Genomic DNA, 27,732 nt, shown 5'->3' on the forward strand with positions numbered 1-27,732 from the left:
CACTGGTGAGATGTGGACTAGCCTCCACAGGAGACTCCAGTGAGGACACAGGACACAGCCATGGGCACTGGTGAGATGTGGACTAGCCTCCACAGGAGACTCCAGTGAGGACACAGGACACAGCCATGGGCACTGGTGAGATGTGGACTAGCCTCCACAGGAGACTCCAGTGAGGACACAGGACACAGCCACGGGCACTGGTGAGATGTGGACTAGCCTCCACAGGAGACTCCAGTGAGGACACAGGACACAGCCATGGGCACTGGTGAGATGTGGACTAGCCTCCACAGGAGACTCGACCGGGGACACAGGACACAGCCACGGGCACTGGTGAGATGTGGACTAGCCTCCACAGGAGACTCGACCGGGGACACAGGACACAGCCATGGGCACTGGTGAGATGTGGACTAGCCTCCACAGGAGACTCCACCGGGGACACAGGACACAGCCATGGGCACTGGTGAGATGTGGACTAGCCTCCACAGGAGACTCCACCGGGGACACAGGACACAGCCATGGGCACTGGTGAGATGTGGACTAGCCTCCACAGGAGACTCGACCGGGGACACAGGACACAGCCATGGGCACTGGTGAGATGTGGACTAGCCTCCACAGGAGACTCGACCGGGGACACAGGACACAGCCATGGGCACTGGTGAGATGTGGACTAGCCTCCACAGGAGACTCCACCGGGGACACAGGACACAGCCATGGGCACTGGTGAGATGTGGACTAGCCTCCACAGGAGACTCGACCGGGGACACAGGACACAGCCATGGGCACTGGTGAGATGTGGACTAGCCTCCACAGGAGACTCGACCGGGGACACAGGACACAGCCATGGGCACTGGTGAGATGTGGACTAGCCTCCACAGGAGACTCCACCGGGGACACAGGACACAGCCATGGGCACTGGTGAGATGTGGACTAGCCTCCACAGGAGAGTCCACCGGGGACACAGGACACAGCCATGGGCACTGGTGAGATGTGGACTAGCCTCCACAGGAGAGTCCACCGGGGACACAGGACACAGCCATGGGCACTGGTGAGATGTGGACTAGCCTCCACAGGAGAGTCCACCGGGGACACAGGACACAGCCATGGGCACTGGTGAGATGTGGACTAGCCTCCACAGGAGACTCGACCGGGGACACAGGACACAGCCACGGGCACTGGTGAGATGTGGACTAGCCTCCACAGGAGACCCCACCGGGGACACAGGACTTGCACAGTCTGTAGCAATGGGATTAAAATGCAGTATCGAATAAGGACAGACATGGAAGGGACAAAGCTGAGCTGGCCATGCAAAGAAGGTAAAATCCGAGTGGACGACAGGCTAATGTGGAGAGAGGTAGAAGACAGGGGAATAGTTTGTTTTTACTACTACACGGGGTGCTGACCTTTGAAACCATCTTCCAGCTCACAGGGAAATACTAAAAAAAGTGAGTCTTTATCCTTTTCAAGCAGATCAGGTAGAGGAGGGGAAGCAGCTATACCAGCATTCTTTACTTTTATGTGTAAGAGTGTTTTGCCTGCATGTATGTGAGTGTATCACATGGAGGCCAGGGGAGGGTGTTGGGTCACCTGTCCTTACTCCTGTGTTGATGATCTACTCTGCCCTGTCCTTACTCCTGTGTTGATGATCTACTCTGTCCTGTCCTTACTCCTGTGTTGATGATCTACTCTATCCTGTCCTTACTCCTGTGTTGATGATCTACTCTGTCCTGTCCTTACTTCTCAGATATTGTTCAGATTTTCAGTGTGTGTCTTCGTACGTGTGCACGTGTGTGCATGTGTGTCTGTGCAAGTACATGTGGAAGTCAGAGGACAATTTTCTCTCTTCCCACTCTGGGGTCCTGGATGAAGTTCAGGCTTGTCAGACATGGTGACAAGTGCCCTTACCCACTGAGCCATCTAACTGGCCCTTACTAAGTGATTTGATTACTTTTGACCCTCTTAATATTTTACAGCCACATGTTATGTTCTGTCTCTTCCTGTAAGAATACTTTCTTAAGTAGCACAGTGTTTTTAAACAGTCACTATACAGTCAAATAGCTGACATATTTTATGCCTAAGAATATTGTATTTTATATCTGAGTAACAGTTTGGCCAGATAGAAAATTCTAGGCCTAAAATGCTTCTCTCCTACCCCTCTGGAAGTTTACAAACACCACTGCATCTTCAGGCATCTGCACTACTGATGGACAGTCTGAAGACAATCTAACTTTGTTCTTTTTCTGGTCATCAGCTCTCACACTGAAATCTCTAAACATTTCTCACCTTGCTTTCTGTGTGTCTACACAGTCTGCTTTAACACGTCCAGGAGCACATTTTCTTCTGGCATCTGTCTGTCATTCTGGGTCTTCTCTTTTTAATTTTTATCATTCCTTCAAATCCCTACTCCCCCCATTGACTAAAACACTATTATCTGGACGTCACCCACCCTATTCTCACCATCCATCTCTGTTTTCTTTCTATCTCTGTTCTTTCCTGTTGTCTTCCAGGATAGTACTGTGGTCTTTCTTCTAGCTCCCAAAGTAATTTCTAGAGTGTGGCATTTTAAGAGACTTTGTGGGAGGTAAGTTGACAAATTATTAGTGAGTCTGCCCTCAGAGAGCAGTTCCCCTGTAAATGTAAGATTAAATGCACCAATGTAACACCAAAGAAACACCACAAAAGCAGGTCAAACAGCAGGGGTCTAACGTCCACTCTGAAGTGAAGCTATGGATTCAAGAATTTCAGCTGCTTCCAGGGCCTCTTGCCTACGATCCCAACACTGAAGAGGCTGAGGTGGGAGGACTACTGTTGCCGTGAGTTCTAGGTCAGCCTGGGCTAACAAGTGAGACATATAAAAACAATGATAATGACAATAACAACGAATTCTCTGCACCGCTTTCTTCAGCTATATTTGTGAGAAGCTTGGGTCCTTTTCCATGGTCTTTAAATGATGACTCATTTTGAAACATTTAAAAAGACAAAGATTTTACAAAATCCTCGTGACACATAAGAACAAAGTTGCGATACAGGAGCTCTGACTCACACTTGGGCCAGCCGAAGACTTTTTCCTGTCGGGACCCACCAGGGGGCTGGCTGTCACTTCGCTCTTTGAGCCCACCATCGTGCTGCCGAGTCTCCGGGCTGTGTCTCTGTCCCACTCCTCCTTCTGTTCGCTTTCCACACTGTTGGCCTGGGGCCTCTTGGTGTAGGATACAGCAGGGGGAATGGAGGGACCCGCTGCAATGGAGAAGACCGCAGCGTTAGCTGGAAACAACTGGCCGGCTTCCCACAAACAAAGGCCTCTCTCTACGTTACAGTATCTGCGTTGGCGTGCTTCACACTCTTAACGAAGAGGAAACTGACTACACAATCAGTTCAGGTCTCCACAGAAGAGCTCCTACTGATCATCTGATGATGCACATCTGCTGGAAGTGTGTGTTGGGCAACACACACACACACACACACACACACACACACACACACACACACACACACACACACACTCTGGGGCAGAGCTAGCCTGTCTCTCATTCTTAGACTTGCTCCCCCACCATGGTCACTGAAGCGACGCTGCTTCTGGTTGGCTGAGATGCTCCGCTGGACCTTCAAGTGGGCAGGGGACTGAAGAGTGCTGTTGTTCAGGTCACTGCTTGGCCGGGATCGCTGACACAAGTTTCCACTGGACAGTGACTCACCACCTTCAAACTGTGAGAAGAGAGATCGTCCGAATTTTAAAACGGTAAAGTGTTTGTATAAATAGACTGATTTGAAGCTATGTAAGAAGCAATCAAAACTAAAAAACATACTTCAAACTGGCAAGAAGGAGGGAGGGAACTGGGTATGAGAATGCTGCACTAGTACTTGTAATCTGCTATTGTGCACAACTCCTCACGTTAGTCAAAACAGCAGGTGACAGTCACAAAGCACTGCATGATAACTAAAGAGCAGACACAATCCTTAGGTGTTTTACTCGTTACTTTGTTTAATCATTGCTACAAACCTGTGATGCATTAACCCGTACTTTCCAGATGGAAAAACCAAGGTCAAGGACATCACTGGAATTCAAACAGGATACCATCTAAAATCGTACACACACACACACACACACACACACACACACACACACACGGGAACTATTAAAACAACTACGTTCTACATTATGAACTAAAATTAAACTGTTTTACTGACTCTGATGAGGAGATGACTTCCCTCAGCACTGACCACGGTGAGCTGGGGTGACACACAACCTCTTTCTGCACTTTGAAAGCCGTGTTGATAAGGTTCTGGGTCAACTCCTGGCACTGCAGTGGGAAGTCAGGACGCTCGTGTCAAGCTGTAGCAATGCTGCTGATTACAGCAGCAGAGCTGTGGAGCAGTGACCCTTCCGCAACTACTCTAAGGTGTGTCGAGGGTCAACATACTAAACCTTAAGAGCGAAGCATTAGTGTCCGTATTTCACAGATTAAGAAACTGAGGCACAGACAATGAGGTGCAGAGTTGGTGGATCTGGTGGAGGGCAGTGAACCTGACTCTTTCCCTTCATAGTAGCTTCAATGGTTTACTTCCAATTCAATTCACATTTGATTTAATATATGCCTGGACTTTGTACTTGAATTAATAAGAAAATTCAAGTGCCTGGAGGTCATTTGAAATCCAAATAGGACCAGTCAGAAGAGGCTAGAAATAACTATTTGGGCCATTCCCACTTAGCTCTCTTGATACTGTGCACAGCCCCTGGTGCGGGTGCCCTTTGGAGACCCGTCTCCTCCCAACAGTTATTCTTCCTGCTCAGTTGGCTCACTGAGAGGTCAGATGAGTTAATACTTGTGACAGTTCCTAGCATGGACATGCTTATAATCCTCTGATAACAACTCCCATACCGTAATCAAATCCTTGCTCCAAATCCAGATCTTTGTACCCCATCTTTACTACAAGTGCCACCCGACAAGACTCTCCTCCCGTTGCCCTGCACCGAGCAAGCTTCTCAGCACACCCACCCTCCCGAAAAGCCACGCGCCCTCCCGACAAGCCACCTTACACAGCAGGCACCTGTGGGAAATCAGGGCTCCTCCCACCTTCCCACGGCCACCAAGTGCCATTAGCTTTATGTGCTACATGCCACATGGAGCACCGTGGTGGACTTCACCCTAGCTTACGGGTGCCAGCTCTCCCACACTCCCCGAGTATCTGCAGCATGCCCCACAGTGAACAATGCTGCTGGCTGCTGAGCTCTACGCTGAGGCTCCTGGACTGCAGAACTTCCTGGCTTTACCCTCATGGTGTCAGCAAAGTTTCTGACAGAGGCAGGCTCAATAAACTTCAGTTGGAATGCATGATTTTGCTCATAGTTGTATTTAATTATGAACAATTACAGCCTTTTTAACAGAATGCCTCCCATAGATGTCTAGTTTTCAACTTTCAATGCTCTGGCCTCTGCTCCTACTTCACTTTACCCCTCTACAGCTGCTTTTCCAAAGGATCATTTACTTGTGTGGCTCTCCACTCGCACACAGTTATTGCCTGCTTCTGTCTCCTTGCCATGGACCTCTGCTGGCCATCAAAGAGTCACTTGACACAAGGCCAGCACCACAAAGCACCTTCTTCTGGGGTCTTAGGTATCGACGTAGTTGCAGACACACATGCTTCTCTTTGTTTTGGTCCCTGTCACTTCTGTACACTCATAATCACACTGCCTTTGGCTCCACAGTGTGCACCATGTAACTAACTCTGGGGACACATGCTCAAAATCAAGACTGTGGACAGAGCTGCTGGGGCCGAGCAGGGCAGTGGGCCTGTTCGTTCTAATGAGGTCAGTCTACAGTTTAGCACCTTAATTTGTGATCTCTAATTAGACTGTCAGGATCTTTGTGTTAGTTTTGGTTCCACAGAGAAGGAATACATTTACTAACATATCTTTATCCATTTACCTCAAGAATTCATTTATATTAATTTAAAAAGACAGAACACTTACTTCAGGTGGTTTTCTTCCTAGAAGAATATAAGTAGCCATAACTTCATCGTATTTCTGACTTACTAAGGCATCATTGATTTCATCTCGTGCAAAACCCATGGTGACCATAATGTCTAGGAAAAAAAAAAAACCACAAAATTTTCTGAAAATATATCTATTTAGTAAATGCTTAGCAAAACATATAGATCTGCCAATAATGTTAGGAAAAACTAGTCCTTCAAACATTCAAAGTGAGCTTTAACTACAAAATCTTTTGGATTATAAACTTACAGATAATATATATTCAGATACTACACATTTATAATTTTTAAGATTTATTTTAATTGTTTTTGCCTACATGTATCTATGTGCACTACATGCCTGCCTGGTATAAATGGACGGCAGAAAAGGGTATCAGTTTACCTGGGACTGGAGTTATAGATGGTTGGAAGCCACAATCTGGGTGCAGGGAATTAAACCTGGCTCTTCTACAGGAGCCAGTGCTCTTAACTGGTGAGCCATCTCTCAGCCCCATTTCTCATTTTTCTGTCTGTGCAGAATGATTTATAATATGGATCTAATATGTTCACTCAGTTCTCACTTCCTGGGGCATTTCTGAGCTGACTTCCTTTGTCCAGGCAAGGTCTGCATTGTCTGAGCCTCACAGACCCCACTCTCCTGTCTCTGCTGTCTCTCTCAGCTCATTCTCAGCTATTTATGAAGAGGCGACTAGTTCAATTCAAGACCTCTGCTTCCTTTCTCATCTGCAGCTCAGAGTTCTTCTATTAAGGCCTGACTTCCACAATGTTTCCATCAAGTTCTGAACGAGGACTGGGGTCAGGGAGGGTGGAGAGCAGAAAGGGAGAGGCAATGTGCCCACAGCTTAGACGTCAGTGTCTTGGACTGTGCTACACTTCAGTCTGCTCAGCGCTAAGTTAGAGTGGGCAATCTTCCAGTCAGGGAGTGCAGAAAGAAAAAAATATGTTTGTCTAATTTATTTTAATTCTTGTTATGGTTGCCAATAATTGAACAGGACCAGAGATACACATGAAAACTAACCAAGGAACTTGGATATTTTAGTGTTTGTCATTAGGTGATAACGAAGTACTCTAAAATAAAAGTCCCATATGAACACCCCCGTGCCAGGCCGCCAGAGCCTCCCTTGTACTCAGCTGGCAGTGCCACTCACAGTGCCGAAATACTTACCTATTCTTTTTGCATCATTGAGATCGAGCTCAGGCTCAGAATATGGTTTTAGTTCTTCTTCTTCATGACCAACATTCATCCATCGGTCTTTCATTATTTGCTAGGAAATAAATTCTAAGTCATGTCTAGTGAATTATAACATTCAACCCACTCCTCAATGTGAAATTCATCGGTTCACTCAACAAGAGTCATGTGACACTTTCAGATAAAGTTACTCTATATACTTTAATTAATAGTCCACCAGAAGGTGTGGATCTCTAGGACACCCAGAATCTTATCACAACTAGATTGGCCAGTACTCACCAAGGGCAATGCACAAACAACCCTCCTTCCATATTCCTTTAAACGGAATATTTTCAAACTGCCAAGTTTTAACATGAGAACCTGACTTTAACTTTTGCTTCATATTTTTTTATATAAGATTAATAAAAAGATTTATTTTTCTGGTCTTTTATCAAATTCATGCATCTATTTTAAAATCCCATTCCGCAGAAAGAGGATATCTTGGGGATGGAAATCTAGGTTAGTCAGTCCAGTTAACTCAAAGAATATGGAAAGGGAAGGTGATAAAAATTAAAGTCCAGAATCAGAAATTAAGTAATAATAAAGGTGAAAACAGGTATTGGTGTGAATTATCAGGATGAAATACCCTGATGCTGTGAACATCAGCCTGGGGCTGTTAAAGACAACCCAGTGGGGACTAACCATGAGTGGGAGGAAACAGCCACAGCTGGGGAGGGTGGGCACCCAGAATATGTGAAGAAGACCTACAAACTGTAAGCAGCAAACCACACCCGAACTTCTACTGCTGGCGGAAAAGCTACGCTTACGCAGAGAAAAGTTTTGAAAATAGCTGTTTTAAAAAAGTTCACAGACCTCTACCCACAACACACGGCCAATGTGGAAGCTTATTAACTATAACTGGTGCAAAGGGCTGGAGAGACGGCTCAGTGGTTAAGAGCCCTAGCTGCTCTTCCAGAGGACCTGGTTTGATTCCCAGTATCTACAGGTGGCTCACAACCATCTGTCACTCCAGTGCCAGGAGATCCAATGCTGCTCACTGTGGCACCAGGCATGCACATGATGCATAGACACCCATGCAGGCAAAACATCCACACACATAAAAATAAACAACATTTTAAAAAACCTAGAAAAAATAAAAATGAATGTGTGGCCATATTAGCCACCACTGGGGCTCCCGTGAGGGCAGATGGGCATGCACGGCAGGACTCAGCCAGTCTCACGTCCTTCCCAACCTCCGCTGGCCAGGGCCATGACCCTGGGCTACTCCAGAGCCATGGGCCTCAACAAGGGTCACATAGTGACAAGAGTGGGAGGGGCCAAGCAACTCACTGGTGGCCACGAGGAAGGCCGTGGCCAAGAGGACTAATGTCCTCCCCCATAAATGTTGATGCTGCATCATCATCATCATCATACTAACAATAATAATAACAATGATCATGTAAGACCATTCTTGAAGTCACTGCTACTTCAAGTTTTTTTTTTTTTTAAAGGTTTGCTGCAAGAAATCCTTCCTCTAAAAAATGTGTAAGACACATTAGTGCAACAGTGGTGCAAGGGTTATGGGAGTCACCAACCACCTTCTGACTGGATTTAAGCCTCATTCCTTGAGATGACACCCAAACCCGACACTTCTAAAGTGGCCAAGAACCTGAGACTAGATAAGTCATGGGCCTAGGGAAAAACCTACTACTATTATTCTACTAAAGAAATATAGCAATAAAATGACTCCTAATGGTATACTGCTATAGGTCAGTACACCACTCAGCCCTCACCAGAGAAGCTTCTTCTTGCAGTAGATAGCAATTACCACAACTGGACAGTGTGCAGAGTGAGAGACTTTGGAACACTCAGTCCTAAAAGGGGTGTCTTTACCAAACCCCTCCCTTCAAGGCTCAGGGATTTACGCAGAAGAGGAGGTGGACAGATTGTAAGAGCCAGAGGTGGTGGATGACTCCAAGGACACAACAGGGTTGATACACATGAACTCACAAAGACCGTGACAGCATGCACAAGACCTGCACAGGTTCAAACCCAACCAAGTCCAGCATGGAGAAGGCAAGTAGACACAAAGTCCTCCACCTAACCAGGGAGCTATTTGCAGTTGATAGCTGCTGGGAAAGGGAAAACTAGTTTTCTCCAGGGGAGTATCACTGAGCTCATCAAACACACTCCAGGGCAGGCCCCATGCCCAGGACTAGTTGGCCAACATAAAATGGACTCTGTGTTTTTTGTGTGCTGTTTGTTTTGTTTTGGTCTTGCTGTTTTTGTTTTGACTTTTTTATTTCTTATGTTTTTTTGAGAGACAAGGAACACAAGGTTGGGTGGGTGGGGAGGTGGAAGGAGTTCCAGGTAGAAAAGAATATGACCAAAATATAGTATATGAGAAGAAGTTTAAATAAAAAATCCTAAAAAAATGGTATCCAATTTCTCTGGGTCATTATTTCAGGGAACTGTGACCAGCCTGTGTGTAGTCTAGTGTGCAGCAGTTCTGTGGCAGAAAAAGTTTTGAGATAGATCATGCTCAAGTATATCAACTAGAACTTCTGAAAACGAAGCATTTTAAAAAGTATAATCATCAGGCTGGAGAAAAGGCTTAGCAGTTAGGAGCACTACCTGCTCTTCTAGAGGACCCAGGTTCAAGTCCCAGTGCCCACGTGGCAGCCCACAACTGTCAGTAACTCTAGTTCCAAGGGATCCATGGCACCAGGCATGTACGTGGTGCACATATATATGAATGCAGGCAAAATACCCATACACATAAAATCAAATAAATAATAAATAAACCTTAAAAGAGTCTAAGCATCATCATTAGCAACAGTAAATATTAAATTATACAAGATAATGGGACTCATTGTGCTAAGACCAAATTTTTGGATGATAATTTGGCTCTTCAATCAACTCTATGCAGTCTTGTGTTTTAATACTCCAGGTCTCACTGGAGCGTGTACTATGGCCCTGTGTGTGCAGGCAAAGACTCCACCACTGGGCTGCAGCTCAGCTGCTGAGATTAGCCTTGATCCTCAACTATTCCCATTCCAGGGCTTATAATCCTATACCATGAGGTCTGGATAGTTTTCAGCCTCTTCATGTTAAGGATGAGAGAGTAAAACATTTGGATAACTATTCTGGCCAAAATTTAAATGAGTAAATTAGTCGTCTTTGAGGGAAGCACACTTATTTTTATGAGCAGCCCACAGAGGTTTGTAAGCACTGTCTCCCCAGGTGACTTTCTATGTTCTTTCTCCTCTGCCTTTATGTGGACTGCTGCCTCAGCTCTGGGGAGCTGGTACTCACACGTAGGTGAGAGGAGTTCCTGCATAAAAGTGGATCCCAGTGACACCTCTAGCCTCCTCCAGCACTGGCACTCATGTACACATCCACACACATATACATGACTTAAGTAAATCTTAAAAAAACCCAAAAAACAAAAGTGGACTCCAGAGCTGGAACAGCAGAGGCTGATGTTCTCTGAAGTTCCAGACCCTCAGAACCGACAAGTCAATGGCTTTCCATTCTGAGGAATCACACACTTTCTATGAATGGGTGTAGGTGAGCTGAGAAAAACAGTAATACACAAATTCACTACAGACGTCAGCATTAACATGTCTTTTCACCCCCAAAAGAAAGACACAAAACCCGGAGCTAAGGGCGAACCACACTTACACAAACAAGCAGTAAAATTACCAACCGATCACTCCTCAAAGCCCTTAGTCCCCCATGTCCTCAACTTCCACCGAAGCATACTGTGTCTTTTAGAAAGTTTGTGTGGAAAGAGAATGAGGGAGGGAGCCCACACTGAGCTGAGCACTGTGAGCAAGGCTGGCTTCCCAGGGCTGCACCTCATGCTTACACCTCGAGGTGTGCGCATGCTCCAGAAAGCCCCTAGAGAAACATGTACTGCACAGGAGCTTCCCTGAGTTCCCCGTCCTTCCAACGCAGGTAGGAAGACTTTAAAAGTCCAAGTGAGGAGTGGGTACCAAGTCTCTGAAATTTTCTTGGTACAGACCAAAATATTCCTAAAGACAGATGTGAAGGGGCTAAAGGGATGGCTGGGAGATTAAAAGCATTTTCCCAGGTTGGGTTCCCAGACCCACATGGCAGCTCACAATCACTTGTAACTCTACTTCCAGGGGATTTACCACCCTCTTCTGGCCTCTCAGGGCATTACATGTTTGTAATTCACATATATGGAAACACGCAGACACATAATCAATCAATCAATCTTTAAAAACTAAAGAAGGCCAGATGGGAAAAATGCTTAAGATTACTAGTTATCCTAATTACGGCATAAGAAAGATTGGTCACCTTGGTTACCAGAATCTCTGCTCGTTCTCTAACACAGTTAGGACATGCAAAACAGTATGTACTGAATGTGTGTGGGCAACAGCAGTGTGCTGAATGAAAAGTACCTGTCCCAGTATACTCCACTCATATGTCTGTAAATTTTCTGTACTGATGAGAAGTTTCTGTTACAGATTTTGACTTCACATGATTTCAGATGAAGTGAAGAAATAACTGGATTAGAATTTCACAATCATTTTCAACAACCTTTAAATATCTGGTCAGTCTTAACTAACAAAGGTTTTTGTTTTGGATCAGGTAGTTTCTGACACAGGATAGGTTTATCCCCTTCAAAAGTCAACTTTGGTGGAGGTTCAAAGGTGGTTAATCCCAGCACTCAGAAGGCAGAGGCAGGCAGATCGCTGGGTTGGGGGCCAGCCTGGTCTACAGAATGAGTCCACAGCCAGGACTATACAGAGAAACCCTGTCTTGTGGGGGGGGCGTCAACTTTGTCTTCATTGTGTCAGTTTTAATAAGTCACCAAAGAACCAAGAAGAAACAAGCCTTTGGAGAGACCTACTATGTTTTGTGACTAAAGAACGGTCACTTCCTGACGCTGAAAAAGAAAGTTAGATGCTGGGAACCGTGCTCTGCAGCAACATGGGGAACCACCGGCACCTGCGGAATCCAGGCTGCGTGCTGAGCATGCACCCGGAACACACAGCACACTCACCTCTAAGCTGCCCCTCTTTATGGGATTAAGCACTAACAGTTTCTTCAGGAGATTCTCACAGTCCGTGGACATGTAGAAGGGAATGCGGTATTTCCCCCGGAGGACTCGCTCCCGCAGTTCCTTTGACAAAGAAGGAAAGTATTTGTAAGTAGTAGTTGACATTACAGCTCTTGGATAAGGGCTTCAGCACCAAACAGCAGGTACCTTTAGATTCTGGCCATCAAAAGGCAGGGAGCCACTGACCAGCGTGTAGAGAATGACGCCCAGACTCCACACATCCACTTCCGGCCCATCGTACTTCTTGCCTTGGAAAAGCTCCGGGGCAGCATAAGGCGGGCTTCCACAGAATGTGTCCAATTTGTTCCCCACTGTGAATTCATTGCTAAAACCAAAGTCAGCAATTTTAATATTCATATCAGCATCAAGGAGAAGGTTTTCAGCCTAAGAGGAAAATAATAAAAAGGACAATGTAAAAAGCATACATGAAATAAAAATGTCTGCTGTACTTCTTTCAGATTCTAAGCTTGCTAGTGCATGCCTCTCATTTAAAAACGTAACATCAAATTCTGTAGTGCACAGCTATCCAAATGACATCTGTGGAAGACTGAATTTTAACACTTGAAAAGGAAAGCGCATAGGAATTATTTAAGAAAGGTTATTTTAAACACATTTCCTCCACAGTTTATTTTAAATGTTTTTAACTTAATGGGAAGAGGCATCTTGGAACTGTACCTTAACAGAACCTATTCTAAAGATTACACATGGAAATCACCACTTTGCCTCCAACTGAAGCCAAGACTAGCCAGATGAGGACCGTCGTAACAGGTAGTTGATGCCAGGCTCCAGGGCATGTCTAAATGACAGCCTGCCAGGGCTCTGTGGTCTCTTTACTCAGTCCTCTGACTTGTCTTACAGAATACTCCCCAACGAAGCACTGTTCAGGGAAAGGGCACAAGCGGACAATCTGGCTACGGCAGGGTTCCTTTTCAGCAGTGTTTGCTGTTCTAAGAGTAGACTCCTGTCGAGTCACGTTCTATAGGAAACAAGAACTCTGCTCCCATGTTTGAGAGACTTTTCCTAAAATTCTAAAACAATCACCCAAAGATAAACATGGAAATGTCTTCTATAAATGCAAGCAATTTAATGAAGACTTGCTTCTTGGTGCATGCTTCGTTTTAAATTCCATTTTCAATTGATGAACAGACTCATGAAGTTATGGGTTGGTTTGTAGATTGCTTGGTCAGAGTGCAAACAGGAGCAGAATTTGACCAAGATGAAAATGAGAGACCCTTGTGCTTCACTGGAGGGCCCATCACATGTCTCTCCCTTCTCCAGGTCCTCCCTCCATTTTCCCCCTTTAGTGTTCTAGCTTACCTCAGATGGTGTAAAAAGTGTGACTACAATAGTGGCTAGTATAACTGTCAACTTGATAGTCTAGAGTCACACCTGTGAGGACACTGGCCAGGGCCGTGCACATGCCTATAATCTCAGCCTGGGGAAACTGAGGCAGGAGATTGCAAGTTCCAGGTCAGCCTGGTCTAGCTACATGGTGGGACCCTGTTTCAAAAAAAACCAAACCAAAACCCCTCACCCTCCCCTCAAGAAAACAAAACAAAAACCAACCAACTAGTCAACAAATAAAAGTGGACACAGAAACTATGAAAATGAATGAATCTGGGAGAGTTACATTAAATCAACATTTATGGACAGAGCAACAACAACAGAAAAATGTCTAAGTCTCCTTGGTCATCTGTAGTAAGGTAGACTTTCCCACTTCCTCCACAACAGTCTAGATGGGAACCTAAGTAACCACACTGCCTCCGAAGACACCAGCATACAGTACTGAGGTCTCAGTCCAGGGCTATACGGGAACCATCTCTCCATTGGATTGGACTGAACACATATTGCTGAACAAACAAAGAAATAGGGTAACCACCCATCCTTTTTCTTTGTAGAAATGTTTTTCCCCTAAAACTCCCGAGAAAGGAATAGATACAGAAATATCTGGAGCAGTAAACAGGTCAGAAGAATGGAACCAAACACAATTAGATTGCTGACCACTGTGTAAGGCAATAATATATTTACACAGAATCCAGGTTTGATGCCAGGAATAGATAAAGGCAAAGGGAAATGTTAAAAAAAAAAAAAAACAGAAGATGTGGGAGAATGAAGGAGCGGAGGAGAAAGAGGAGGAGGAGGAGAAGGAGGAGGAAGAGAAGGAGAAGAAGGAAGAGGAGGAGGGAGAAGAGGAGAAGGAGGAGGGAGAGGAGGAGAAGGAGGAGGGAGAGGAAGAGAAGGAGGAGGAGGAGAGAGGAGGAAAAGGAGGAGGAGGGAGATGAGAAGGAGGAGGGAGAGAAGCAGGATGAGAAGGAGGAGGGAGGGGGAGGAGAAGAAGGAGGAGGGAGAGGAGGAAAAGGAGGAGGAGGGAGATGAGAAGGAGGAGGGAGAGAAGCAGGATGAGAAGGAGGAGGGAGGGGGAGGAGGAGGAGGAGGAGGAAAGGGGAGGAGGAGGAGGGAGGTGGAGGAGGAGGAGAAGGGGGATGGAGGGGGAGGAGGAGGAGGAGGAGACAGAGACAGAAACACAACTGAAGCCCACGCTTCTGAAGCCTGTTTGACTGTAACCATTTCTACCACACACTTTATTCCAAAGTAGACTAGTTTATCTGCATCTCAAACATTTACTTTCTATTGCTGTGATAAACACCACGAAAGGAAAGGGTTTATTTGGCTTCCATGTCCCCAGTCACAGTCCACTGAGGGAAGTCAGGGTGGGAGCTCAAATCAGGAACCTGGAGACAGGACTAAAGCAGAGGCCATGGAGGGCCATGCGCACTGGCTTGCTCCTCGTGGCTCAGTCTGCTTTTTTATACAACCCAGGACCACCTGGCCAGGAGTGGCACCACCCACAGTGGGCTGGGCTCTCCCACACCAACCATTCCTCAAGAAAATGCCCCCCCACCCAGGCTTGCCTACAATCCAGTCTCATGGAGACATTTCTCAACTGAGGATCCCTCTTCCCAAAAGACTCTAGTTTGTGTCAGGCTGACAGAAAGCTAACCGACACATGAACACATTAAAAACTCTTCTCATTTTGAACTTCGGTGCTGAGAAAAGACGCTGGTTCTTACGTGGAGCAAACATATATTTGTGACTTGTGCTTTGACATTACTTCTGTCTAGATGAGCCCTTGGACATTTTCAGGTGAGGACAAAATTCCAAATTGATCTATTTAAAGTATGCTAGTTAACAATCAAGTCTTCTAACTTTGGCGTTAGACAATGCCATGTCCACGTTTTCATGTGCTGGGTGAACACAGTGCCTTTCATAAGCTATGGTGACAATTCTATAAAACCACCACATTCTGTGTCTGAAATGCTGGGTAATTGAAGAGGTGGCCCTAATTTACTATGATAAATTTTAAGGGTGTGCATGACGCTATGGGTGGAGTCCAGAGGAGGACGTCTAGTGTCCTCTGTATCACCCTCTGCTTCATTCTCTTAAGACAGAATCACTCACTGAACCTGACATTGGTGTTTTCAGCTAGGCTGGCTGGCCAGTGAGCTCTCAGGGTCTACCAGTTTCTGCCTCCAAATGCTGGTGTTATAGGCATGCACAGCCCTAGCATGTTGTATTAAGTATGTGCTGGGGATTTACAATCAGATCCTCATGCTTGCCAAGCAAGTACTCTTATTCATCATGCCATCTCCCTAGCTCCCTTATTATTACATACTTTCATAATTAAGATTTTAATTTTCAAAGTAGCAGCTTACCTTAAGATCACGGTGAACAATGCATTTCTGATGACAATACTGTACAGCAGAGACAATCTGAAATAAATATTTGGATAAAAGTAAAAATTATTTTACAGTTAAATATTTGATTTTCATAATTATCATTTTCAATTTGTTAAAGTACTTAGATTTAAAAATAATAGCAATTTCATGATTAGTTTATAAAACTATGCTTATTAAAGAGATGAAAGTTTTAAATATGGGAAGTAATATTTTCTTGGGAAAACATACTGTGATTTTTCTTTTGGTCAACATCCATGGAAATCCTCTATACTCATTAAATTTCTCTGTTTACATGAGTCAAAGTATGTAATTTGTGGTTGAGAACAAGGGTTTACTTCAGTGTTGAAAAAGGGCTTTGGCACATGTAAACTAGCATTCAAGATAGCTGGCTGGAGCTAAAACAAAATGTATTTGGGAATTACATCACATTTGTTCAAGGCATATTTCCTTAGTTTATCAAGAACTAATCAGTGAAGTATTTAACAACATCTCATATTTTCTGCTCAAATATAAAGAAATAGGAAAAATCTAACCCTCAAGAGAAAACAAATAATCAATAAATGAGATACAAGTTAATCTTATATTTGCCCTTAATTCAGCTGGACAAATTACTGTGCACTGCATATACATTTTGCAGCCACAGCCAGTGTGTAGGACTCTGGGGATAAGGGCCAGAGAGGGAAGTGTCCAACAATGGAAACGCCTTGAATACAAACAAGAAATAGATTATAAGCTTTTCTGTGATAATCTTTAAAAGAAAGCATTAGTGATAAAGAGCTACCTTGTACATGTAATTATATCTGGTGCCTAAAAGGATGGTCATTTTAGTGCAGGGCGGTGGGGTCAGTTAAATGTGGATCCAGTATGGATGTGGGTTAGCTATTCACAAGTGCAGACAGGAAGGAGATTTCCCAAAGTCTAAAGGTGGTATGAAGTATGGTGGTGTTAACAGGAATGAGGGGAAAGGAATTCAAAGTAGAGTGAAAGTTGCATTTCAGTGCTAGAAAAATATTAAATGTATGTTAAAATGGTTCAAAGACAAGACATGAATTTGAAAAAAAAACAAAACCACCAATACACAATGAGTAAATAATTAATTAAATTCCTTTGATTCCGGTCAGTTTATTGAGTACCTGCCATGTGCTTGTTCCTAGGGAGTACAGAAACGAACATCACATGAGCTCTTCCCTTCGGAGCTCACACGTCCATTAAGAAGGGAAAGTCTTACAGTAACTGTAACACAAGGGAGACTCACAGAAGCAGAGGGACAAAGAAGTCAGGGATCATGGAAACATGTGATTTTCACCAGAAATGCTTCTTGGACATGTGCCCTTTGCTTGAGGGTATCCTTGAAGGACAGGAACAATTGAGGATTTTGGCAAGGGAGAGTGGGGGTAAAGGATGAGATACTCTATTTGATTAGGGAACATGATATATTCATAAAGCTGAAGGAATCAAGCTTTGAGAGACAGCTTGGTGAAAGTCCCTGGATTCCATACTGAGCAAATACTGCAGTCACTAAATGTTGGGGCCAGATGTCAATGCCATGAGCATCTTCAGTATGAGTCCCTATGCACAGCAGAACAGAACAATAAACATTTGTAAGATTCTGGAGCATCGTGCTTCAAAGTTCTAACACTTGATTTTCACTAATTTATGCCTGCTAGTCACAGGATCTATTTGCATGTATATTTTACTGGATATACTATGTAGGTAACAGTGTTTAGGGTGCCAGGCTACTTCTCTATGCTGTCTGACAGAAACTTGCTGGTAACATGGCTGTCTTTATAGGTCACATACTATACGACACAGTGAAGGTGTGCTATGGTGATGTGGCTACCAAGTGTGACCAGAGGCCATGAGTTCACACCTGACGGGATGGTCTCTAGGCAACCAGTTCATCGACATTTATGGAATAAGAATCCTCCTAAGCTCCAAAGCTCTAACAACGAAAGCTAAGGTAAGAGAATGCCACACGAAGCATACATTCTTCCCACAGAAGTGACCTCTGAGCTAGTGTTTCAACGGGACATCTACAGTGTCACCACACGCACCTAGCAAGGGACCGTGTCTGACATGAAAGAAGTTTGGCTTCTAATTCACCATATGTACCCATAAGCCCATGTTTCATCAGACTGGCCTACAGCAGACTCTGCCACCTGAGAACATCCCATGGGCAGGATGCAGGGACTTCTCTACAACCCTTCCATTGTGGACCTCGAGAACAGGATTTACAAGCAGACCTCAGGCTCCACAACTGTTGTTGGGGGTAGTGTTTCAATGACATACATGGGTCAGGAATTCCTATTCTCTAAGTAGTAGCCTTGACTTTGGAATCAATACCATAATTTTGAAAATAAGACTTATTTTCATTTTATATAAATAGGTGTTTTGCTGCATTTATGTCTGTGTGCCACATATGTGCAAGGCTCACAGAGGTCAGAAAAGGGCATGCTACCTCCTGGAACTGGAGATTCAGATGATTGTGAGCTACCATATGGGTGCTGGGAACTGAACCAGGTCCCCCGGAAGAGCAGGAAGCACGCTTAACTGTTGAGCCCTAACACCATGGTGTGTGTGTGTGCATTTGCATACCCTCACAGCTTATGGAATACAGAGATACTGTACTGGCAATGGTTGCTAAAATGGTCTTAAACTGTGTATTGTTTTTAGCATACCAATAGCAGAGTCAAAGGCATGAATCTATATATCCTTGTTAATGTAGTTCATTCTTTCACTGTTAATATAAAAATCATAAATACAAGTAAATACACATCTTTTTTGGCTAGGGCTAAAGGTCTTAACCTACACCCTGCCCTGTTCCCATTCAGCACAATGGTTGACTGCACACTTGGACAACACAAAGCCTTTCACCAGGCACAACTTTCTATACTCGCCATGCGTTAGCAAGTGAGTAAAACCAGCAGGCTGAAAAGAAAAAGGGTAAATGGAAATCAGCTTTTAAAATACACACGAAGATCCCAAAGGGAACATGCGTCACCAACTGGAATTTTCTTTCTCATCTGCTACTAGCAATGACTGACAAGGAGGGAGATAACTGGACTGCCCGACCTGATAGCAGGGAATTCCACTCCAGGCTAGGGAGGAATTTAATGGGAAGGGGCCCAGCACAGCCCAGGCTTCATGTGGTTTCCCTCATTACCAGTTGTTTCCACAGCCACTGTTTATTTTGTTTTTAAAGGGAAGGAACCAAATTTATTCTATAGAGTAATTAGCTCCCTGCAGAAGGAGGATCTTGAAAATTAACTGTCCTAGACCCACTGTTCTTTAGATTCATTTCTCCCGTGACATGTGCACTGAGGTTAGAGGACACCTTTCAGGAGTCAGTTCCGCCCTCCATGCATATGGTTCCTGGGGACCAAACTCAGGTTGTCCTGGTTGGTGGCAAATGCCTTTGTTCCCTCAGCCATCTCACAGGCCCACCCACTATTATGAGTACCTATAGGAGTCTACCCGAATAACAGAAACTTATGAGACAAAGTTCCTACACGATCACTTTGGAAGGTCAGGTCAAAAAGTGAAGCGGGTTCACTCTTGGCCAGGGTCCCTCTGTGTAATGAACTAGCTCCAGGGAAAGCTGTCACAGAGGAAGACCTACGGAAATGTTCATTGCTCAAACAGACTGACTACAGAGTGCTTTGTTTGTTACCAAGACAGGGTTCTTTGTGTAGCCCTGGCTGTTCTGGATAGACCTGGCTGTTCTATAGACCAGGCTGGCCTGGAACTCACAGAGATCCTTCACACTCTGCCTGCTGAGGGCTCAGATTATAGGCATGTGTCACTACTGCCCAGCTTACAGAATGTTTTTAAGTGCAGAATCAGTGTAATGTCCATGATGAGGAGCTAAATTACTTTAAAATAAAAATTCCTAATTCACTAAGGGCAAGTCTAGATAATTCACAATTCACTAGTCATTTCTATAGTAATTTATAAAGTTTATTTTTTTCAGCCTAGTTGTCCAACAACAGATGAATAGTTAATGAAAGTTTGGTTTATAAAAATGGAATACTATCAAAATGTAAAAAAATAACAATTCGCAGTAAAATGGATGGACCTAGAATGCATAAAATTAAGTGAGGTCACACAATCTAAGGACACCCCCATGCTCTTCTTCACATTCAGAATCTAACCAGTAATATATACACACACATATGCATGCAAACAAGTAGTGTTTGTCTTTATACAAAGAACAAGAAAGCTAAATATCAGGGTCGGGGAAGAGCTGAATGCAGGTGTTGGACATGAGTTTGAAAGGGAAAATAAAGATAATTGTTTTTCTAGCTCTAACTCTGTCATGGCATTTTCATTTTTGGTGGTGGGTAAGTACATAAAATATATCCAACAGGGAAAGTCTAGAAATCCAATGTGAAGCGCCCCGGCTTCTGTTCTGAACAGCTCCTCTAACTGTATAGAAGTTCACTGAGATGTATAAACTTCGGGTCTAGTCAATTTTAGTGTGCAATTTTTTTTATATACAAGTGTTTTTCAAATAAATTATGTAAAAAAAGTACACTTAATGCAGTTGCAAAAATTAAAAGTAAAATTCTAAATGTGTTTTTTTAAAAATCACCCTCCCTCACTGCATCCTTTCTCCAGTAAGTTACACTGATGCTGAACTGGAAATGTATCTCACCACCATCTCCCACCACACTTGCACTTCCCTTCCATGTGTGGCTAGATAAAACTGACCATATTCTTTAAGCCTGAAATGAATCTTAAAACCAACAAATATTTAATTATCAAAGGAAATAATAACTTCTTTAACACACATATAATGTACACATAAAGCGAACAGGGCTTGATAGCAATCTCTGGCCACATCAAAGGATTGGGCATTAATTTCTTCTCTGTCTCAGTCTGGTCTGAGTTTTCCAGATTCAAAGGTAAACACTGAGTCTAACTTATAAACTGTTACCGCTCATGGCCATCTCAAAATAACCACCTGCAACTATTTTAAAGTGAAATTCAAAGAAAATGGGTTTCTTTTTTAGGAATTTTCCATTCTTAAAAAGTATAAGAAAGGAGAATTTTCTTTGAAAATCCCATGTACTCTCAAAGGTGTGTGATTCTGTCCGTTGCACATCACTAAAACCATCAGCAGAACAAAGGTGAAAACCACTTTCCATACCTGCCTAAATTTTGCACGGGCCTCTTTCTCTTTCATTCTTCCGTGGGCAACTAAGTAATCAAATACTTCACCTGAATCAGAAAGGTAGAGCAGGCAATAAATACACATTGATTTTGGTTAGCAATATATGCAATGCCAAGTTTGGCCTTACCTTTCAAGAACCACTTGGTCTACCATTTTCTGCTACATTTAGACAAGTCACAAACTAACACAGGAATAGGAAAAAAATTACATGTGGAATTGAGAATCTGTAGCAATTTATGATTTAGAAAAACTCTTAAGAATAACCAAGAAGATGTGTTCTCCACAAGTTACATGAAATACAGTCAACTCTTTATTATCCATTCCAATGACGGGAAACCACAGGGCAGTCACATGCTTTCTCTTAAATTCCATGACATAGTCTGGTCCAACTCCATCATTCTTCTCTGTACTGCATGCTGACCATGCTTATTCACATGTCCTCATATTATCTTGGCAGTGAGCCACAAACGACAGCCTGGTCTGCATTCTGCCGCCCCATATGACCTGCGGGCTGTCTCAACCCCATCGCAGCCACATCATATATGCACCTTTATCTCCACGACAGAACACAGAGTGGACATGCAGCAAATATGTGCTGAACTCATTAACAGTAAGTAGATGGTGCTGAAATTTTCTATTGAACCTATGTATCTATATCTCTATATAAGTTTTAAAATTTTTCTCTAGTCTGTAATAGTTTAGAAAAATTAATATTAAGTTAAAATCTTGAACTGTTCCCTCAGTATAAGGGAGAAACTTATCTTCTGTGTCCTTATCAGCTGCACAATGCAGACATACATGTAGAGTAACAACTTACTGGATGGCTTAAAAGCTTATACAGTACTATGTACTGTACTATACCATACTATACTATACTATAGCCAAACTACAGTCTCAGGCTTCAAAATCTGGGTATGTATCCTGTATAGCCTATACTTAGTGGGTACTTAATGCTAGGGGACATTTAGCAGGACTTTTTAACCCCATGAAGATTCTGTGTCTAATCAGAGTCTACTTAGGCTGCTGTGAGGACTACATGAAACAAAGCATGTGCTTGGCACAGTGGCATAGAGTACTCAATAAATAACACTTGTATTTAAGTACACAGATATATGACAAATATGCAAATTATCCTTAGGATATAAGTAAAATATTAAAAATCAAATATGTAATGGATGCATGTTGATGACACTAACACATCTATAATGCCAAACACGGTTATTTTGTGAAGTGAGTGATAGATGGGATGATGAGAACAAGAAATGAATGGATGCTCTAGTTGGCTCATCAGAGTAGGTGCTTCTGGATATGTGTCAATGGTTGTTAATTCTAGTTAGCCCATCACAGCATTAACTCTAGACACCTGAGTTTAGACTGGAAAGATGAACAGAAGAGTTCAAATATCAAACATCTGGTTCTCCTCTTGGACTGTGCCCAGGAAACTCACACCCTGATACTGCACACCTCAGTCTTTCACTTATCAGCACCTGCCAATGCTGTGCTTAACCAATTACAACTTTGTAGGTAGAGTTTTCCTGCCTGGCCCACAGTCAGGGCAAATCTCTCTCACCTGCCAGTCCCACAGCCGTCAGACCCGACCAAGTAAACACAGAGACTTGTATTGGTTTCAAACTGTATGGCCATGGCAGGCTTCTTGCTAACTGTTCTTTCAGCTTAAATTAATCCATTTTTATAAATCTATACCTTGCCACATGGCTCGTGGCTTACCGGCATCTTCACATGCTGTTTCTCATCGTGGCGGCTGGCAGTGTCTCTCTGACTCAGCCTTCCACTTCCCAGCTTTATTCTCCTCCTGCCTCCGCCTCCTTCAGCAAATCCTACCGGCGTGCGCCACCACAACCGGAGAATAAAGCTGGGAAGTGGAAGGCTGAGTCAGAGAGACACTGCCAGCCGCCACGATGAGAAACAGCATGTGAAGATGCCGGTAAGCCACGAGCCATGTGGCAAGGTATAGATTTATAAAAATGGATTAATTTAAGCTGAAAGAACAGTTAGCAAGAAGCCTGCCATGGCCATACAGTTTGAAACCAATACAAGTCTCTGTGTTTACTTGGTCGGGTCTGACGGCTGTGGGACTGGCAGGTGAGAGAGATTTGCCCTGACTGTGGGCCAGGCAGGAAAACTCCAGCTAAAAATGGCGCCCAACGTGGTGGCAAGAGTTTCCACCTAAAAACCTGAGAAAAGATTCTAAAACGGAGCTAAAAACAGTTCCTAATTGTCTCTCTCAAATGAGCGGCAGCTGCTGGTTTGAGCTACTGGTGGGTTCCTAGCGTGCATGCTCGACCTGCCTATGGCGGGAATGAGGCCTCTGCAAGTGGCACATTAAGCAGCATGGTGGATTTAGCCTTTGCAGGTACAAAACAAAAAAAGAGGTTTCTGGACTACATGCTGCTTGGATAAAAGCATAGACCCAGGATAGTTCCCAGAGCTGGCGGTAAACCATGGCCATGTTGGGAAGCTGAGGTGGGTGGATCCAGCAGCCACAGCTGCTGCAGTTTAAGGCAATAGATTCACAATAAGACAGATTCAGATGTAATAGTTTACAATGTGTGTAAAAGATACGTAGGCTTGAAAGAGACAAAAAAGATGATATATAGAGTTATAGAAATAAATACATAGTTTTAAAAAATAAAGTCTTTAAAGAGACAGTAAAGGTAGTATAAAAAATAAGCCACGTAAAAATGGATATTACACAGAGAATCTGCATTGTGTTGTCTTTGGGACTTTTAACTGCAGAAAAATATTTGATTGTAAAAGCTGTTGAGTTATGCCAAAATGTATATTTTAAAGGTACCTTGACTTCAAAATTTGGATATAAGGATATGTTACTTTGGAAAGGAGACTCTGCTTTTGTTTCCACAGAAAGCCAGAGGCTATGGATTTGTTCAAGATTAAGATACATCAGGTTTGACCAGCCAAGACCCCCTGAAAGGTCTCCGATGACACCATGGCCCAGATGATCCAACATCCAGAATGGTTTGAAGGCAACTGGCTCAGACGATACACCCTCATGGACTTTTCCATGATCCTAAAATTTTCTTTGTATCCCCATAAGATACAGCGCCCCCCTCCAGCAGGAAGTAGTAAGAGAAGCTACGCCCAAATTCCCAAATTATATGTAATTTTACTTTGTTAAGGTTAAAACCTTCCTTTTTTAAAAAAAAAAAAAGGGGGGGGGAAGTGCTGTGGGATGTTCTGTATGTCAAATGTGTTGCTGATTAGTCAATAATTAAAACACTGATTGGCCATTGGCTAGGCAGGAAGTGTAGGCGGGACAAGGAGGAGAATAAAGCTGGGAAGTGGAAGGCTGAGTCAGAGAGACACTGCCAGCCGCCACGATGAGAAACAGCATGTGAAGATGCCGGTAAGCCACGAGCCATGTGGCAAGGTATAGATTTATAAAAATGGATTAATTTAAGCTGAAAGAACAGTTAGCAAGAAGCCTGCCATGGCCATACAGTTTGAAACCAATACAAGTCTCTGTGTTTACTTGGTCGGGTCTGACGGCTGTGGGACTGGCAGGTGAGAGAGATTTGCCCTGACTGTGGGCCAGGCAGGAAAACTCTACCTACACAACGTAATCTTGAGGGCTGACTATGTGTATTCTCAGTACCTAGAAAATCACCCTGTAGGCATTTCTAAGTATTATTTACATAAACAAAAGGAAGAATAAATACTGTGTTAGAGGAGCCCCAACACCTACTTTAACAGGTTTCTTTCAATTAACCATGATTCAGAAAAACCATACAGGAACCCCCTGGCTTTTTAATCCTCACTCCATCATTAGTCAATCAGTCTCCTAACCGATATCTGGCAAAGTGGCAGCAGTCTGACTCAGATGTTCATTAGTGTGCATATCATATTCAATCTGAAACTATATGGAGATTTCAGAGGGAAAATTCAATGTTTTATTTCCCTGACTTGCCTTGCCACTAATAGATTTAAAATGCCAAAAAAAAAAAAAAATTTTAGATGCACTGCCAAAGAACCACGATTATTCTTATTAACAGAGTCATTGCTTTGTATGACTCAAAGAAAGCAGGTTTGGGTTGGTTTTCATTTCCTCTCTGTGTAGTGGTTTGAATAGGCATGGCTCCCATCGACTCATGTGTTTGAATGCTTGGCCCATAGGGAGTGGCACTCTTAGGAGGTGTGGCCTTGGTGGAGGAAATGTGTCACTGTGGAGGTGGGCTCTGAGGTCTCAGATATGATCAAGCCGTGTCCAGTATGTCAGTCTTCACTTCTGCTGCCTGCAGATCAGGATGTAGAACCCTCAGCTCCTTCTCCAGCACCACGTCTGCCTGCACACTGCCATGTCTCACCATGATGATAATGGACTAAACCTCTGAAACTGTAAGCAAGCCCCAATTTAACGTTTTCCTTTATAAGCATTGATGTGGTCATGGTGTCTCTTCACAGCAATAGAAACCCTAACTAATACACTCTGTCTCTGCCCTGCCTCCAACACATCAATCTATTTCTCTACACTACTCCTCACTGCCCCTCCAGATGTCCTACCCTGCCCTCAGCACCAATAGAGAGTTGACTGTACTTGTTATCAACAGTTGAATCAGCTCATACATGCAGAGCCTTGTGGTGGATCTGTATAAAGCAGAAAGGTAGCCACTGGCCTTTAGAGACCTATCATTTCTTATATCAAAGCATGTCTAACTCTTTTCCCTAAATTTTATAACTGCAATGTAGAAAAACAAACAAAATAAATGAATTTTACTGAACTAAAGGTAATAATCAGGGCTCCTATCCTGACAGGATAGAATTGTATGGAAATATAACTAAAGGACAGAAAAACAATTCACTATGTAGCAAGTACAAGTTTTATTCTAGATCTGCATTTTATGCACATTTTACACGGTTCCCCGGTATGTCCAAGATCTACACTGATGGGCTGATGCAGTTCTGCGGCAGAGCACTTGCCCCGCATGAGGGTCCCATGCTCAGTCCCCAGCACCACCAAAGACAAACAAAGGAACAAATCAGGAAACAAAGGAAAAACTACACCGAAATATTTTCAGGGCAGAAAAACGTTCTGAAAAAAGCAAATTTACTAAAATATTTAATCTGCAAAACAACTTAAAAGCAATTACACATGCTCAGTATTTAAAATAAAAAGCTTGGAAATCCGAGAAGCCATATTAAAATGTGTTTTCTAGATGCCACAGACAAAACAAATCTTTACTCCAGTTTATGGAAGACCTGCATTGCCACACAGACCCTCGGCCTTCACAATGGAGAGGCTCTATATAAATTCAATGCAACGTTTTCCTGTCAATAAGTAAAAACCTAGTCAATCCGCAAAGTAATTCCAGTCCTCTTATTTTTTTATTTATTTATTTATTTTTTTTTTTGGTTTTTCGAGACAGGGTTTCTCTGTGTAGCTTTGCGCCTTTCCTGGGACTCACTTGGTAGCCCAGGCTGGCCTCGAACTCACAGAGATCCGCCTGGCTCTGCCTCCCGAGTGCTGGGATTAAAGGCGTGCGTCACCACCGCCCGGCCAGTCCTCTTATTTTTAATTGCTTAAGTTCTTTATACTTTTTTTTTTTTTGAGACAGGGTTTCTCTGTGTAGTTTTAAAGCCTTTCCTGGAACTCACTCTGTAGTCCAGGCTGACCTCAAACTCACAGAGATCCACCTGCCTCTGCCTCCCAAGTGCTGGGATTAAAGGCATGTGCCACCACTGCCCAGCAGTTCTTTGTACTTTTAAAGCATGTCCTTTAAATATTTTGTTTCTACTTTTTCAATGATGTAACTCCTTGAGATGTAATCTAAGAAGTCCTAATGGAATAATAATTTGAATCAAGTGTCTCTTATTTAAGGGGAAGTGCAGGAGAGAAAAGTGATTTTCTATTATTTAATCAACACTAAATAAAAAAATCAGCCCTCTTGGGACCCTGCAATAGTGAAAGTATATGCTGTATTCTCTATTATATACTGTATTCTCTATTATACGTTATATTCTCTATTATATGCTGTATTCTCTATTATATGCTATATTCTCTATTATATGCTGTATTCTCTATTATGTGCTATATTCTCTATTATATGCTGTATTCTCTATTATATGCTGTATTCTCTATTATATACTGTATTCTCTATTATATACTGTATTCTCTATTATATGCTGTATTCTTTCTCTATTATATACTGTATTCTCTATTATATACTGTATTCTCTATTATATGCTGCATTCTCTATTATATGCTGTATTCTCTATTATACACTGTATTCTCTATCACACATGGGCTCTGCCACTTCCCACCAACTCAACCCCAATTTACAGAACATACAGACAACAGTTACTTAAATCCAAACATTCATGGATTATCTTGGCAATGCATATATACTGAAGATCTGTTATATGTGAGCAGTCAGTTAAACAAATATCTGATGTAGAGTAAGCTTTCACTATAGATTTTATTAAATATACTCTGTACTCCTGCACTACAAATCAAGTATGTTATTTTAATATTTAAATCAGCAAATTAAAACATTCGAAAGATGACAAATTTTAAAAAGTCCCTAGGTAATGTTTAAAT

At 43.1% G+C, this 27,732-nt stretch overlaps 1 protein-coding gene across 2 annotated transcripts in view; it reads right to left on the bottom strand.

Annotated features, from left to right (window-relative positions):
* Mark1 (microtubule affinity regulating kinase 1) overlaps window positions 1–27,732 on the bottom strand; it is a 118,143-nt gene that overhangs the window by 15,396 nt on the left and 75,015 nt on the right. For both annotated transcript variants that reach the window (XM_052737928.1, XM_052737927.1), the window contains exons 6-13: window positions 21,135–21,205; window positions 15,962–16,018; window positions 12,396–12,632; window positions 12,192–12,311; window positions 7,154–7,253; window positions 5,969–6,081; window positions 3,549–3,702; window positions 3,041–3,234 (exon numbers count right to left, since the gene is read on the bottom strand). In XM_052737928.1, the coding sequence (XP_052593888.1) occupies window positions 3,041–3,234; window positions 3,549–3,702; window positions 5,969–6,081; window positions 7,154–7,253; window positions 12,192–12,311; window positions 12,396–12,632; window positions 15,962–16,018; window positions 21,135–21,205 (1,046 nt within the window). The remainder of the gene's footprint in view (window positions 1–3,040; window positions 3,235–3,548; window positions 3,703–5,968; window positions 6,082–7,153; window positions 7,254–12,191; window positions 12,312–12,395; window positions 12,633–15,961; window positions 16,019–21,134; window positions 21,206–27,732) is intronic.

The sequence above is a fragment of the Peromyscus californicus genome, unplaced genomic scaffold (genome assembly GCF_007827085.1).
Source record: "Peromyscus californicus insignis strain IS unplaced genomic scaffold, ASM782708v3 Scaffold_14__1_contigs__length_90479793_seg_2, whole genome shotgun sequence".
In the NCBI taxonomy this organism is placed as follows: Eukaryota; Metazoa; Chordata; class Mammalia; order Rodentia; family Cricetidae; genus Peromyscus; species Peromyscus californicus.